This window comes from Sminthopsis crassicaudata, chromosome 4 (assembly GCF_048593235.1).
Source record: "Sminthopsis crassicaudata isolate SCR6 chromosome 4, ASM4859323v1, whole genome shotgun sequence".
NCBI classification, from domain to species: domain Eukaryota; kingdom Metazoa; phylum Chordata; class Mammalia; order Dasyuromorphia; family Dasyuridae; genus Sminthopsis; species Sminthopsis crassicaudata.
The window spans coordinates 311,189,534-311,206,335 of NC_133620.1; the positions used below are offsets into that span (position 1 = coordinate 311,189,534).

The following is a 16,802-nucleotide window of genomic DNA, read 5'->3' on the forward strand; positions in this document are numbered from 1 at the left end:
CCATATTTTTATTTTTAAAGGTTATATAAATTTTATTTTAATTTCCATTGATAAACTTAGAAATTGAAACACATCAACAAAAAAAATACATTTATGTGTTTTTAACACATCTTTTAGCTTGTTGCATCCTGCTACAATAAAGTATATTAGTCCAAGTGTAAAATCTCCATTGTAATTGATCAAGAGAATATAATCTTGACAGATCTTTTCCATTTTTCTTTTATTTCTTGTCCTTCCTGTTTCATCATTCAAAGTTCTTGGAATAATCTCTGTCTTTTTCTTCCTTTCCTTTGTGTCTTCTGTCTCTCTGTTTCCTCTCACTTGTTGTTTTAAGAGACATTACTGCTTATTATCTTCTACTTTTCTCTACAAGATTTTAGAAATGAGTTTGTAATCAAAACTTACACTGCCCTTTACTATAATATCTTTCTTCTTGACAAGATGATCAAATATCTTCTGGCTGAAGAAATTTTTGGATCTTTTTGTTTTCCTCATTGTAACAACTGATATATTCAGTAGAGAATGCTATTGATGAGGTTCAGCGCAGGGTAGGGAGTTGTGGGAATCCGCTTGTGGTCGGGGCAGGTCCTTCATAAATGAATTTACAACCTCGAAAAGTTGAACTGGCAAAAGAAGTTTATTCTTAGAACTAAGAAGTCAGCTTTTGCAGGCTGACTTCCTTAGTGGCAGGGTAGCAGAGAAAACCTCTAGCAGAGAAATCCTGACAGAGAGGTGAATAGCGTCCTGTTAGGGAAATAGGTGAGATAAAGAGAGAGTAACACTGAAAAAGAATATATTTTCAGTGGGCAGAGGATCACAGCTAAACCAAGGGGAGAGAGATAGATGTTCCTTGGCATGATTAGGTCCTCTGCAAAGAATGAGACTCAAGTTGCCTCTTTTTATAATTGAAACTTTGGCTGGAGGCTAGGGGGCAGTTTGAGTTGGAAATCAGACATAGATTTTCAGAATTGAATAGAAATTTTCCATTTGAATGAGTGTCCCTGGACTAATCTCTAATTTAATGGAGTTGGATAGAAATCTCAGGTTAAGTAGGAGTGGTCAGGAACTCAACTAGTCCCACCCGATAACAGAATGTAACCACTTTATCTTGATTCTCTGGGGTGGGTCTCTCAGAGAAGAGCCTCTCTGAGGGAGTTTCCCAAGCTTTCCTCCCAGAGTCAGAGAGAGAGTGAGAGTTTTGAGGCTCCCAACCTAACTATTAATTTCTAATATAATCCATGGCCCATTTAAATAAAAAAAACACACATTTATATATTAATTTTAAAGGGAAATGGGGTACTTTGCTATTTCCAAAACACCTAAGGGGATAATTTTTTTCTATATTTATCCCTTCTTTTGTAACTGAATTATTTTGGTCCTCTTCAAAAATGAAGGACAACAAAAACAAAAAAATTAGGCAATAGATAATTCTTAGGGTTTTTTTTTAAATATTGATTTTAGAAATTTTGTTTTCATTTGTTTTCTTGAGTTTACAAAGGATAAGGTTGGGAATTTCAGATCATGTATAGGGCAGAGAATTTTTTAACTGATATGATTACTTTGTGAATAAACATATTAATCAGTAAATACTAAACACTCAATACTCATCTGCCTCTTTACTTATTCATCCTCAATTCTTTTACTCAATTGTTTAGTTGTTACCTCCTCTTGATAAATTGTTCTCATCTTTCTTCTCTATCAGCCAAATTATCAGGTTCTTCAGGAAATACCATATTCACATATTACTTTAAGGATTTAAATTTAAACATGTTCTTTGGAGAGAAAGAATCAATCTTATTGAATTATGGCCTTAAGGAAATTATTATTTAATTCAGAAAAGAATATAAAATATAACTTCTAAATACACGAAGCTCTAAATTTAGTTGGAAAGATTAGAAATTAACATGATGCAATTAGAGAACTTTATAAAGCAATATATCATCAAGTACTATTTAGGACATTGCAATGCAGAGTTCAAAAAACTGAGAAGTCAGTGGAGTTTCAGAATAATGAGAAGAGCATGAAATAACTATATGCCAGCTTAGTTTAGGAATGGAAATTTACAAAAATCTCATGATTTTGATTCAAATAGCAATGACCAAGAAGTATTGTACTCCCTCACCTTACCTTCCATATTATTCTCATATTATTTTCCATGTTTTCCCACACATTATTTTGTACATATATTCAAATATGAGTATGCTTATAGTTTTACCAAAAAAGACAAATTATGGGACTTAATAAATAGAAATTCACAAATGCCTCTTTATGTAGACTTGTTATTCATCAGAATTCATTGATAAAGCAGTATCAATACAGATTTTATCTAGAAATAGAATTAACATTAATTAAAAATAGGATTATATTTACAATAATACAGTTTTAAAAACCACTTACCATGGACAAGATACCTGTATTATGCCCTGATATGACTAGTAATAACTTATCTAGTAAAGAGCTATAGCAATTCAATTTATCCTTTTGTTAAATTTCAGGGAAGCCCTCTTCTGCATCCAGTACAATGTCCGCGCTTTCATGAATGTCAAGCATTGGCCTTGGATGAAATTATTCTTTAAAATCAAGCCTCTCCTCAAGAGTGCTGAAACTGAAAAAGAGATGGCCACCATGAAAGAGGAATTTGAGAAAACAAAAGAAAGTCTTGCAAAGTCTGAGGCAAAAAGGAAGGAACTGGAAGAAAAGATGGTATCTCTCTTGAAAGAGAAAAATGACTTGCAGCTCCAAGTTCAATCAGTGAGTATTCAACATTCAAACATACTATTATTGAAAACATTCTAAAAGTAACCAGTAGCAATGGTTTAGATTGATGGAGAGTCACTTTTCTACAAGATATACACATGAATCTTGTTTTTCATAATTGTTCATTCTTAGTGATAAGGTCTAGATTTAGGGAACCAAAATGAGATTGGGGTTTCTGGTCGTCAGGGAGTGAAATCATAAGGTCTAGTGGCAGGTTCAGGATTCAAGGAACCAAATGGAAAGGTTTGGCTCCCCTGCACCGTCTTAGGAATTCAGCACAAGGATAGGGAGTTTTGGGGAACTCCCTTCTGGAGGCATAGAGATTCTCTGTAAAGGAATTTACAGACCCCAAAACCTAGATTGATAAAAGAAGTTTAATTATAGGGATTGGGAAGTAAGGTTAGAAATCCTGACAGAGAGGCATGAAGTCTGGTTAGGGAAATAAGTAAGGATAAAGAGAGGGTAGCATTGGAAAAGAATATTCCAGTGGGCAGAGGCCCTTGGCATAGCATAGCTGGCATGTTTAGAACCTGCACAAAGAGAGGATTTTAGATTGGCTCTTTTAAAATAGGAGCTTTGGCTACCAGCTGAAGGGAACTTGTGGGTAGAGTTCTACAAGCTGGGTTTCAGCTTGAGCTGGAATTCAATGAGTTTCAATAGGATTGGAATTCCTTTTGCTAGATAACAGAGTAAAACTGTCTTGTTTGCTTTCCCTTGGGCAGGGTCCCTCAATGAGGCAGAATTGAAGGAGATTTTCTCCTTCAAGAATTTTTAGAGTTTAGGGGTCCCTTCTTCACTAGTACAAATTCAACCCACTCAAAGGATATAATTTTTTTCATATGTTGTTCATATGTTGAAACATATGTTTCATATGTTTTTCATATTTCATTTTGTGGATAATTTTTATTTAAATTTACTTATTTTTATTTTCATCAGGGATATTGGTCTATTATAGGAGTTCAAGATTTTTCTGAGATGAAATCCACCTCAGATAGGATAACAAAGTAGAACAGTAGAGAGACATTGGGGCTAGAATCAGGAAGATCTGAGTTACACGTGTTCTCAGACATTTACTAGCTGTGTGACTCTGGGCAAGTTGTTTAACATTTGTTTACCTCAGTTTCATCATCTCTAAAATAGGAAAAATAATAATAATGCTTACCTCCTAAAGTTGTTGTAAGGATTTGATAAGATGATTGTAAAGTGCTTAGCACAGTGCCAAGCACATAGTAAGTACTATATAAATGTTAACCCTTATTTTTCAAATATATAAAATATAAGTATATAGGATTAAAATTATATTTAAATACAATTATTAATACTTTAAAATAATTTTATGGATCCCAGATTAAGAATTCCTGATAAAGTTTTCTTTCTCTGCTTTGTGTCTCCATGGTTTATATATAAAGACTATATTATCTCATAAAAAGAATTTAATAGAAAGTCTTTTCCTATTTTTTAAACAGCTCATGTAATAATGGAATTAGTTGTTCTTTGATAGAATTTATTTATAAATCCATTTAGTCTTATGGTTTTTTTTCTTCTGGGAATTCAATTATGGCTTTTTTTAAAAATTGAGTTATTTAAATTTTCTACTTCTCATTCTGTTAACCTGCATATTTTATGTTTTTATAAATATTGAGCCATTTCAGTTATCAGTTTTATTAGCATTTAATTGCACCAAATGATTCCAAATAATTTCCTTTATTTTCTCTTCATTTCTTGTGAATTCTCATTTTTCCTTTTGCCAATTTAGTTTTCCTCTCTTTTAGTTGATAATATTTTTTTCCAAAAATCTAGCTCCAAGTCCTTTTAATTTAGTGAGCTTTTTTATTTTCCATTTTGTTAATCTTTGATTTCTAGAATTTACATTTCCATATAATTGAGAAGTTTTTTATTTGCTTTTCTTATTTTTCATTTTAAGATATATACACAACTCATTTACTTTGTTTTACTTTTGTTGATAAAAGTTTTTACAGATAGAAAATTTCTATTCATAAAAATTGACTTCTTCCCAAAGAGGTAGCTAGATGGTGTAGTGGACTTATGGTCAAAAAGGCCACAGCTCTAATTGTATGAGTATGTGTCCTTTGAATTTTTCTTCATCTCTAGAATGTGATCCCGGTAATTGTGTCACTGAGTCAAAGGATTGGTTGAATCCTTTCTTCAAAGGCCCTTCATTTTTTAGGGGCCTGCAGAAGGGATAGGTTAGTGTGATGATCAGCAAAGAATGTTTTTCTGCATTTTTTGGATGTTTTAATGTTTACTCCAAGACCATGCTTTTCACTGTCTGTCTCTCATGCCTAAAATACTCCCCCTTTTTAATCTCTGCCACTTCCTCAGCTCACCTTCTATAAAGGGCCTACCTTAATTCCCCACAAAGCTAGCAACTTCCCTTTGTTATTACCTTTATTTATCTTATATGTACATATTTATTGATGCTGGTCCCTCCCTCCCCCCACCACATTAGTTTGCAAAATCTTTGAGGACAAGGACTATTTTTGCTTTTCTTTGTATCCTCAGTATTCAGTACTAGGCCTTATTCATAATAGAGACTTAATAAATAATTATCAACTTGGCTTGAAGTAGCAGTTATTTTCCAGACAACAGGAAAGCAGAGGCAGTAAGGTTAAAAATTTTCAAATAAACCCATGTCTTCTGAATGTCATCCATTTCTTCTAGTACATTTCCGTATTTATTTTTACTCTTAAAGACAATCATCCCATTATTTAAGTCCTGTTTCCCAGGAAGTTTTGGTTAGGTTTCTATGGGTAGACACTTTATTCCTACATAATTTTTTTGGAATTTTTGAAGCCAACATAATTAAATTAGCTATGCTTCCTTAAAATAAAAAACATTCATCATAATTCAGTAAGTGTGCCTTTTTCTCTTCAAAGAACATGTTTAAAGTTTAAATCCCTAATTTGAATGCATTCCCTCTACAGGAAGCTGATAGTTTGGCTGATGCAGAGGAACGATGTGAACAGCTTATCAAGAATAAAATCCAGCTTGAGGCAAAAATCAAAGAATTGACTGAGAGAGCTGAAGATGAAGAAGAAGTAAATGCTGAACTGACAGCCAAAAAGAGGAAATTGGAGGATGAATGTTCAGAGCTTAAAAAAGATATTGATGACCTTGAACTAACACTAGCTAAGGTGGAAAAGGAAAAACATGCTACAGAAAACAAGGTCTGAGCTATGTTCTTTAAATTTTCATCATAAGCATTCAACACTACTGATAGAGTTAATGTATTTTATGTTAAAACAATCTTGCTCTCCACTTACTAAGGTGAAAAACCTCACAGAAGAGATGGCAGGATTGGATGAAACCATTGCCAAGCTCACCAAAGAGAAGAAAGCTCTCCAAGAGGCCCACCAGCAGACCCTGGATGATTTGCAGGCAGAGGAGGACAAAGTGAATACACTGACCAAAGCCAAAACCAAATTGGAACAGCAAGTGGATGATGTAAGTCTTAAAAAATAAACTTCTTTCCTTCTAAAAAATAAAAAGCTTGCTTTAATATTTAAAAACTACTTACATCTTTCTAATTCAGCTTGAAGGGTCATTGGAGCAAGAAAAGAAACTTCGCATGGACCTGGAGAGAGCCAAGCGAAAACTTGAGGGTGACCTGAAATTAGCCCAAGAATCCACAATGGATATGGAAAATGACAAAGCACAGCTTGATGAAAAACTTAAAAAGTAAGCAGCTTTAAAGGCAATCCTTGAAATGGGAAAAAAAAAAAAAAAAAAAAAGCAACCACACACAAATTATAATAGCCATTCTTGACCAGGAGAAAGAGTAAAAAACAAACAAATAAATAAAAACTTTCCTCACTTCTTTGCAAAGTTGGAGATGAGGACAGTGGGAAATAGATGGGAACTGTGGAATGTGAAATATTCCAAATATGATCAGATTAGTTTTATGTGATAGTTTTGCTGAATCACTTTTTTTTTTTATTCTTCCTTGTAAAGGATAGATTCTTGGGTAGAAAAAGAGGAGGAATATTTGGAAATGAAGATGATTTAAAATTGAAAGATAGAAATTATTTAAACAGTTTTGTTTTAATTTTGTTGCAAGGAAAGCAATATCTATATGAGATTCTTTTTTTTTTTTTTTTTTTTTTTGAGATTGTCTTTTTAATTCATATGAGTCAGGCTATAATCCCATAGCCCCTTTAAATGGGAAAGTTGAGCCTAGTGTATTACTTGAGCTCAGAAATTCTAAACTGCTTAACCAATTAGGAGAATGTATTAAATTTGGCACTAAGGCCAGCTTTCATGAGCAAGAGGGCCAACCAGACTGTCTAAAGAAGGGTGAAGCAGTCCAGATTTAAAATAAAGCAGTTCAAATATCCATGTAAATTGGCAAAGGATTAGGCCCATGGGCAGACTCTGAACTCCTAACTTGGGTGAGACAGGGAGAGCTAGATTAAAATAAAATGAAACCTTAACAGTCTGTTGTTCTAAAAGGAAAGAGTTTGAAATCAGCAATCTACAAAGCAAGATTGAAGATGAACAGGCAGTGGAAATTCAACTACAGAAGAAGATTAAGGAGTTGCAGGTAAAGTCATCACTTCTTTGGGTTCTAATCCTCAGAGAATTAACTATTAGTAGGAAAGGGCTAATGGATGTGCTTTTCCCTGTTGCCAGGCCCGTATTGAAGAATTGGAGGAAGAAATTGAGGCAGAACGTGCGTCCCGGGCAAAAGCTGAAAAGCAGAGATCTGATCTGTCTAGGGAACTTGAGGAAATTAGTGAGCGCCTGGAAGAAGCTGGTGGAGCAACTTCAGCTCAGGTGGAGTTGAACAAGAAACGAGAGGCTGAATTCCAGAAGATGCGCAGGGACCTTGAAGAGGCCACCCTGCAGCATGAAGCCACAGCTGCCACTCTGCGCAAGAAGCATGCCGATAGTGTTGCTGAGCTTGGGGAACAAATTGATAACTTGCAGAGGGTCAAACAGAAACTAGAGAAAGAGAAGAGTGAATTGAAGTTGGAGATTGATGATCTTTCAAGTAACATGGAGATGCTCTCCAAAGCAAAGGTAGTGTAGGAGCTTACATATAGTTTTCTAAATAGTATTTTATTTTTCCAAATACATGTGAGATAGTTTTCAGCATTCACCTTTGCAAAACCTTGTGTTCCAAATTTTTCTACCTGTCTTCCTGTCTCCCTTCTCCCCAAAATAGCAAGCAATCCAATATAGGTTAAACATTTCATATATTTTGGTTACAAATAAAAATAATCCTCCCCTTCTTTGTAGAGATGAAGAACAATGGATATGGAAAGTTGTATATACTATTTGGTTGATGTGTATATTTGGCTGATGTGGGTTTTGCCAAGCTGTTTGTTTTCTTTCTTTTTTTAATTGTTTATAGTTTACTGAGTAGAGAAGGATAGATGTTGGGTAATGAAGATAAAGTTAAAACAAGACATCAATAGAAATTTAGTACTCTTAAAGCCAACAGTAGAACATGCTAATGATATCTAATTCAAGAAAAAAGAAAAATAATCAAAATATGATTTAATATTACCTTGATTTTTTTTATAGTTTCTCACTTATCTTCCTCAGTTGTGACTATTTTGATTCTTTTACCTGTCACATCTGTTCTATTTGTTCAAACGTACTTCCTTCTACAAATGTTAAATTTTCTTCTTTTAAAATGATATAATTTGAGTATGAATTTTCTTGCAGACTAGTTTCAGGTTATTGGAAGATATCCATTAACCTACAAACTGGCCTACAGCTGTCCAGTTCTAAACTTCCAAGTGATGTAGACAGACCCTTAAACCTGTCAAAACTTCTAAGGTTCTCAAAGGTAGATCTGGATCAGACTTTCAAATCTACCAAAAAGTTGGAACAGCAGAACTTAATTTTTAGAGCAATATAATAGCACCCAGGAAACTTTTTAATATATTCAGACATACAGAACTCCTATATTAGATTAGAATTTTGACTCTAAAAATAAACTAATCAGCCTACTCTGACTTCTAGCCTGAAAAGATGATGTAGTGGAGAAAGCACCAAACCTAGGCATTAAAAATCCAAATTCTGGTTTTGATTACCATTTTTCACTATGTGAACGAGATCAAGCTATGTTATTGTGATTCTCATTTGAGTAAGCTAAATTATGTGATCTCTAAAATCTCTTTCCTCTTACTGTTTATGATTCAATTTATCCCTGGATATGCTAGGAGTTGATCTAGGTCTAGAGAAGATTGACTGGCAGTAGAAGCAAGTCTCCTGAAATAGGATTATAGATTTAGAGCTGACTCCCCTTCCCCTTCCCCCTCATTCATTTATATATTAGAAAATTGAGGTACCAAGATTTTAAATGACTTACCCATCATCTCACAACTAATAAATATCAAAGGCTGGGAAAGGACTCTGGAAATCTATTATACCATGCTACATGATCTTGACCTAGATTGAGAGGCTTTATAGGCAAACCAGGAGTCACATAAGCCTGTTCATAGTTTTACAAGAATCCATAGCCTTTGTCTGAAGACCTGTAGTGAGAAGCAATACATTGCTCTGTAAAGAAGCATTTTACTTTCAGATAGCTCTAATTGCTAAGAAGTTTTACTTACATAAAGTCTAATCCTGCTCCATGCAATTTCCTCCCATTGCTCTAAAATCTTTCCATATGACAGTCATTCAGTTCTTTATCCATACAATTAGATTCCCTTTGGCAATATCGTTTACTCCCTTATGAATCACCAAAAATTAGTAGTAATGACCAAGTCAAACAAGTCACTGAACTAGAGATATGTTTCAGGAATACAATCGATCTCTATTGTCAGATACTTTGGAATCACCTAGAGAATTGATTCATTGTTTTATTTTTCCATTTTGGTGGACAAACAGAAATTTGGGAAAAGTCTTAGCTCTAATTTAAACAGGTCAAGATTTCCCATTGCATCCAGAGCCATCTCCAGTCATCTTGACTTATGTCTTGCCATTCTGATGACTCTGGAGGAGAAAATGAGGTTGTTGAATTTGCACAATTCTGTCTTACTTAAATCTAATTCCCTTGCAAGTCAAAAACATCACCCATGGTTCTCTTTGAAAATGAAGGACCAATAATAACCTTTTCCCAAATATTTTATAGTGTCTAAGTCATTTTCTAAGAGTGTGTTGAAAGAATTAATATTAGTTTCTCTAGACCTCCAAAGCCTCTGAAAGTCACTATTTTAAGAGAAGGACATCCATTTAGATATATTAATTCTGGCATGTTTATTTTCATTATTTTATTACCACTTCTAATATGTTGTATTTAAAAGTGGCCAAAGGCAAAATTTTCACTCTTCTCATTGCATTCATTGCTTCATTGATCTCTCCTAGGCAAATCTTGAAAAACTGTCCCGAAGTCTGGAAGATCAAGTTAGTGAACTTAAGAACAGAGAAGAAGAGCAACAACGTCTGGTCAATGAGCTAACAGCCCAGAGAGCTCGGCTGCAGACAGAAGCAGGCAAGCTTCTTTGTTGGTCTATGAATGTATGGGAGGCAGCTCACTGTGGCAAGGAGCCTAAAATGTTAAACTTTAAATTTCCCACTTTGGGCAAAGCACCTCATCTTTCTGTTTTTTTTTTTTTCTATAAAATGGAATATATATATATATATATATATATATGTATATATATATATATATATATATATATATATATGTATATATATATATAATGTTTGATGGTTTTTTCTACTTCTAAATCCATGATTTCAGAAAGAAAAGAAGTTCTAGATTAGAAGCAGAATCTCCATTTTTGAAAAGGCAAACAATTAATGTTCATCAAACAACTTAGAAATTTCCATAGAATTTGGGTTTTGTTTATTAATTAGGTGTAATCACCAACTAATAGGAGTGGATTCTTCTGAATACAGGGATTTACAGGCCTTAAGCTTCTTTTCTTTGTCTATGATCCTAATAAAACATTCCTCTTTCTTATTTTAGGTGAATATTCCCGTCAATTAGATGAGAAAGAAATTTTAGTCTCTCAGCTTTTAAGGGGTAAACAAGCTTTTACCCAACAAGTTGAAGAACTGAAGCGACAGCTAGAAGAGGAATCTAAAGTGAGTAATGAAGGAATGGTAACTTTAGTTTGTTTTTGTTTATGTGTATTTTTATATCTCAAGATTTTTTTTACCTTATTCATTCTTTTATACTGATAAAAATAAAGATTCCTTATAAACAAATGAAACTAACACATAGATGGGACCATTTTCATAGGCAAAGAATGCTCTGGCCCATGCCCTGCAGTCATCTCGCCATGACTGTGACTTATTACGGGAACAATATGAAGAGGAACAGGAAGCAAAAGCTGAGATGCAAAGGGCATTATCCAAGGCCAATGGAGAAGTTGCCCAGTGGAGGACCAAATATGAGACCGATGCCATTCAACGCACAGAGGAATTAGAAGAGGCCAAGTATGTATGATGAACCTAAGGACAAAGAAAAGAAATTACTTGATGTCTAATCATTGAGAAGAGGTGTGCCTAAAAGTCACTAACCTGAAACCTAGCATTAAAGGATATGGAATTAGTCTAAACTTGTAATACTCATTCTTAAAATAGACTAAACCAGAACTTTCAGAGGACCTTAGCTACACACACACACACACACACACACACACACACACACACACACACACACACACACATATCCCTATACCTTATATGTAGGACCCCTTTCTTAACATTAAAAAAATCACTTTAATCAATCAATTAAGCAACAAAGCATTAATGTAAGTAGTCAAACTACTGACAGCACTGTGTGTTGTACCTATGTCACACATACACACACACACATACCCCATATATATATATATATATATATATATATATATATATATATATATATATATATATATATAAAGCAACACTATTTACTTGAAGGATATTGTGAGATAAGCATTTTGCTAAGAGTAAGTGCTATAGAAATATAAGCATTATTGAGTAGGAAACATTCAAAAATTTAATGAATGCAATAATACCACTAGTACTTGCCACTTTAGGGCTCTAGACCCAGCAATATAAAAAATTATCTTAGCTGCCATCATTTGGAATAGTGAAATTCATTAACTACATAGAAATAATTCAGTTATGTGCTTTTTCAATGAGGCACTCTATCAATGAATGAGTTGCTGGCTCTTCTAAAACAATTCTCATTGGACATTTTAATTCTGCTCTTATTCATTCATGTTTTTGAACCTCTTCAGGAGAAAGCTGGCCCAGCGTCTACAAGATGCTGAAGAACATGTAGAAGCTGTGAATGCCAAATGTGCATCCCTTGAAAAGACCAAGCAGAGACTGCAAAATGAAGTGGAAGATCTCATGCTTGATGTAGAGCGATCCAATGCTGCCTGTGCTGCTCTTGATAAAAAGCAAAGGAATTTTGACAAGGTATTCCCAGGCCATTACCTTTACTTATTGCTTAGTTTGCTCTAATTTTATTCACCCCATAAACTGACCATTCATTTTATCTAGATCTTATCAGAAGGGAAACAGAAATATGAGGAAACTCAGGCTGAGCTCGAAGCTTCCCAGAAGGAATCCCGGGCTCTGAGCACAGAGTTGTTCAAGATGAAGAATGCCTTCGAGGAATCCTTGGATCACCTGGAAACCCTGAAGCGAGAAAACAAGAACTTACAGCGTGAGTGCTTTCAAAAACTTTCTACCAAGGTGCCATAGCAGACCATTGGTCATCTTCTGACCAACCTTCTCTCTGTCTATTAACCAACAGAGGAGATATCGGATCTCACTGAGCAGGTTGCAGAGGGAGGAAAACAACTTCATGAATTGGAGAAAGTAAAGAAGCAAGTAGAACAAGAAAAGTGTGAACTGCAAGCTTCCCTTGAAGAAGCTGAGGTAAGATCATAGAATTTTCTAGCTAGCACCGACATTTGATTTCACCTAATTCTAAACCCTCATGAATTAATGGATGCATTCATGCATGCATGTATGCTTGATTATATTAAAGAATAAACAAGCACTTATTAAGTGTTTGCTATAAATAAAGTTTGGAATATAAGTAGAAAGGCGAAACTGTCCCATATATCAAGGTACTAACATTCTATTAGGGAAGTCAACACATATGAATGAAATAGCAAAGTAGATGATAATTTATCTTCTTTAATATTATTTCCACTGATAAAGTCATGTTCATTTCCAATGCTGGACCATTTAACAGTGCCAAAAACTTAGTTGGCAAGAATTTTCTTTTGTGGCTATTGAGAAGTCAAGGCCTGAAAAACTTGCAGAAGTAATTGTTAGATTTTAGTACCATCTAGAATCTCTAGCTGATGGATGCAGAAAAGTTTTAATAAGGCATGATGAATGCTATGGGTGATAGTGAAAGCAGTTCTAATCAGACTGAAAGGCACTATTGTCTGGGCTCTTAAGCTTTATGATCTTGGGTTTTTGTTTCATGGTCCAAGGATAGTTGGTAGTGTTGGTCTTGTCTGACTTGGCACATATTACTCTTGTCTCATTTCAAATATTCATTAATATGCAAATTTTAAAATTTACTGTGTATGATTACTTCAGATATGAAGGGAAAAAAAAACTTCTGAGTTTCTTGTGCTTTAACTAAAACAGACCTAGAGTATAGAGGGCCACAGAAAATGGAAAAACCCTGGGTAAGGTATAAGACTCTTTAGCACAGAGGGAACCTGCTAACAATGCCTGGTTCAGCTTCCCACCTCCCCTAAGGGCTCTTGGCTTTCTTAAGAAGTCAGAAGGCCAAGAGAATTTGTGTTGTAATGGAAGCAGAGTGATACCAGGTGTCAAAGAGTGATACCAGGTGGCAATCTACAGACAAGAGCAAGTTGTTTTTGTGGCATATACTTATATACTTATTCATGGTTATATAAGGATATGAGGATATATAAAGGAGGAAGACCTTGGAATAAATGGACTTCATATTTTAACCCATCCTTGGGAGTCTCGCCTCATCACTCCTCCACTATGATGGTATTGCTTTGACACCCCAGCATGGGGGCTCTAGAAAGCATAGTACATTTTGGCACCTTAATTTGGCAGCTCTGGAGAAGCATGCACTCTAGCGTGTGGGCTCTAGAAAGCAGGACACAACATTAGGGAAATATGGATTTAATAATAGTTCACATTTGCATAATACTTTATAGTTAACACTGCATTTTCCTCATAACAACCTTGTGAGATAGGTAGGATGTTATAATACTCATTTTATAGATGAAAAAATTTGAGTCATATTAAATTAGAAGATTTTAAAAGGATTTTAATGTGTTAGTACCAGCATTTAATCATGGGTCTCTATTCCACTTTACTGTCTCTCACTTTCAAAACAAATAATTTAGGTTTTGATCACTAACCTTCCAAAAAGTTTCATACAAATTACTTTTAAATAACAAGTATAATGTTCTGGCTAGCTCTCTGGAGGTCCTCCAAATGGGCCTTGGTTTCAGCAGAATAATCACCACAAGAATAGTCAGGAATAAAATCCAAAATCTTTATTATCTCTTTCACAGTCTGTCTCCTTCACCTGGAGCTGGGCTAGCTTTATGGGGGACCTTCAATTAGGCCTTGGTCTCAGTGGAGAAGTGAAGGACAGGCCAGCCACAGGTCTTTGTCTTCAAGTCTGTCCTCCAGCCTCGTGTCTTCTCTATGTCTAAGCCTATCTTCCCTCCCAGATCTCTTAGTTCTTATATACTCTAAGTACACCATCATAGGTGTCAATCTTGTAGAACAGGTGTCAATTTGTAGAACTATACTAAGTACATGTAAACTAGAGAATTATTATCTTAATTCCACTGAGTTAACACCTTGTTGTAGGTTTAAATCAATCATACTGAATCTTAAGTATACCTTTTTGGATTCCTGCCCTCTACAAACAAGCTGCCCTATTTTGTTTAAAATTTAATTTCCAAAATTTGCTTTATATAGAATAATTCCAATGTGTATGTATTTATGTGTATACATGTTTTTGTCTTATATACATATAATTCATACATATGTAGATTATATATGTGTAGATATATCCATATATATATATATGTATTATATATATAATTGTACAAAATGAGGCAATCTGGTATTAACAAAGAGATGGAATTGAGTTTAGAAGGGACGAGAGGTTTCAAAAATTCAAGCAGTAATAATTTTTTATCACTAATTAATAATTTGTCTTCATTTAGGCATCGCTTGAACATGAAGAGGGAAAAATCCTGCGTATACAACTTGAGTTGAATCAAGTCAAGTCTGACATTGACAGGAAATTGGCTGAAAAGGATGAGGAACTTGAACAGTTTAAAAGAAATCACATTAGAATTGTGGAGTCTATGCAGAGCACATTGGATGCTGAGATTAGAAGCAGAAATGATGCTCTAAGGATAAAGAAGAAGATGGAGGGAGACCTGAATGAAATGGAGATTCAACTGAATCATGCCAACCGCCAAGCTGCAGAGGCCATAAGGAACTACAGAAATACCCAAGTATTATTAAAGGTAAATGGATTTAACTAGCCTGTCAAATGAACTCTTCCCCATCCCCACCTCCCAAAAAACCTGTCAGGAGTAAAATGTATTTTTAACAGTTTTCCTTTCCACAAAGCTATGAAATTGAAACCATGTAGTTAATTAAATCAGAGAAAATTGGCATAGTAGAAATACTAGGAATCATTTAGTCTAACACTTTTTAAATTTAGAAATGAGTAATCAAAAGAATGAAAGTTATTATGTATCATTCCAGGCCACACAAGTACTAAGTATCTCAGAATTTTTGAATTGCAAGGACTAGCTTCTCAATATCACAAAAATCATAGACAAATACACATGTGTTGAATGGTCATCTAGATTCAACTTAGACAGTAAGGACAATCCATTTCACTTCTGAGTTACTCTAATTCTTAGGAAGTTATTATTTATACCAAATCTAAATTTTCTTATTTGCTTCTAAGTCTATTCTGAAGCCAAGCATTATTAGTCTAATCCCTCTTCCACATGATAGTCTTTTAAATTCTTTAAGAAAGTCTCATGTCTCTCCTCAGTTTTCTTTTTTCAAGCTAGATATTCCCAGATTCTTCCACTGATCTTCATAAGAGAGCACTTCAAGGCCTTTTTGCCTTTCTTGTTATCTTTTTCTGGACCCTGTCTAGCTTTTAATTGTCTTTCCCAGAATGTGGTAATCAGGAATGAACACAATTACTACAGATATGGATTGACTACATAACCTTTTTTGATTGCCATGTCATTGTGAGCAATAAAACCTTAATATATTTTTCAGGGCAATTGTATTTCTAAACATGCCTCCTCTTTCTTTTATTTGTTAGATTGAATTTTAATCCCATTATAAGAATTTATCTTTATTAAATTTTATCTAGTTAGATTCAATTTAATGATCTACTCTCTTAAAAGTTTTAGGTATCCTATCCAGTGTGTTAGGTATCCCTTATAGACTTGTATCATTGGAAAATATCATAATTATGCTTACTATCAGTCATTAATAAAATGTTCAACAGTACTGGGTCAAACATCTGAAAATTTCATAATTATGCTCATCAATCATTAATCAAAATGTTCAACAGTATTAGATCAAACACTCTGCTAGATGTCTCGGGTTCAACCACTTTAACCACTCACTTTCATCTGGTCTACATCTCTCTCTTTCATCCACAAGAATTTTATAAGACTTTGGGAAATATTTTGATAAAAATCTAGAATCAGCATTATCTTGATTTCTATCAGTCAAGTAACCCAGTGAAGAAACATAGCTGAAACCTCTTGTCTTGTAGCCCAGTGTACTCTCTCTTATACAATAGAAAATCAAAATTGTAATAAAAAAATCACACTCATGGAAATTTAAGAACCTCAGAAGTCACCTGTTCCATCTCATATAGGTTATAAGAACTTCCTCTTCAAAATCCCTAACAAATGTTCATAGAGCTTATTTTTGAAGAACATAGACAACTGCCTCCTAAAGTAGCCAACTTCACTTCTGGACAGTTTTAAGTACAGGCAATTTTTCCCCTTGAATGAACCAAGATATTCTTCTTATTAATCTCTCAGTTATAATTC

General features: G+C 34.3%; 1 protein-coding gene across 2 annotated transcripts in view; it reads left to right on the plus strand.

Annotated features, from left to right (window-relative positions):
- LOC141566921 (myosin-8) overlaps window positions 1-16,802 on the plus strand; it is a 44,940-nt gene that overhangs the window by 20,958 nt on the left and 7,180 nt on the right. For both annotated transcript variants that reach the window (XM_074312071.1, XM_074312072.1), the window contains 13 exons: window positions 2,496-2,751; window positions 5,703-5,945; window positions 6,046-6,222; window positions 6,311-6,456; window positions 7,228-7,318; window positions 7,408-7,797; window positions 10,099-10,225; window positions 10,706-10,824; window positions 10,982-11,178; window positions 11,970-12,153; window positions 12,238-12,403; window positions 12,494-12,618; window positions 14,925-15,233. In XM_074312071.1, the coding sequence (XP_074168172.1) occupies window positions 2,496-2,751; window positions 5,703-5,945; window positions 6,046-6,222; window positions 6,311-6,456; window positions 7,228-7,318; window positions 7,408-7,797; window positions 10,099-10,225; window positions 10,706-10,824; window positions 10,982-11,178; window positions 11,970-12,153; window positions 12,238-12,403; window positions 12,494-12,618; window positions 14,925-15,233 (2,530 nt within the window). The remainder of the gene's footprint in view (window positions 1-2,495; window positions 2,752-5,702; window positions 5,946-6,045; window positions 6,223-6,310; window positions 6,457-7,227; window positions 7,319-7,407; window positions 7,798-10,098; window positions 10,226-10,705; window positions 10,825-10,981; window positions 11,179-11,969; window positions 12,154-12,237; window positions 12,404-12,493; window positions 12,619-14,924; window positions 15,234-16,802) is intronic.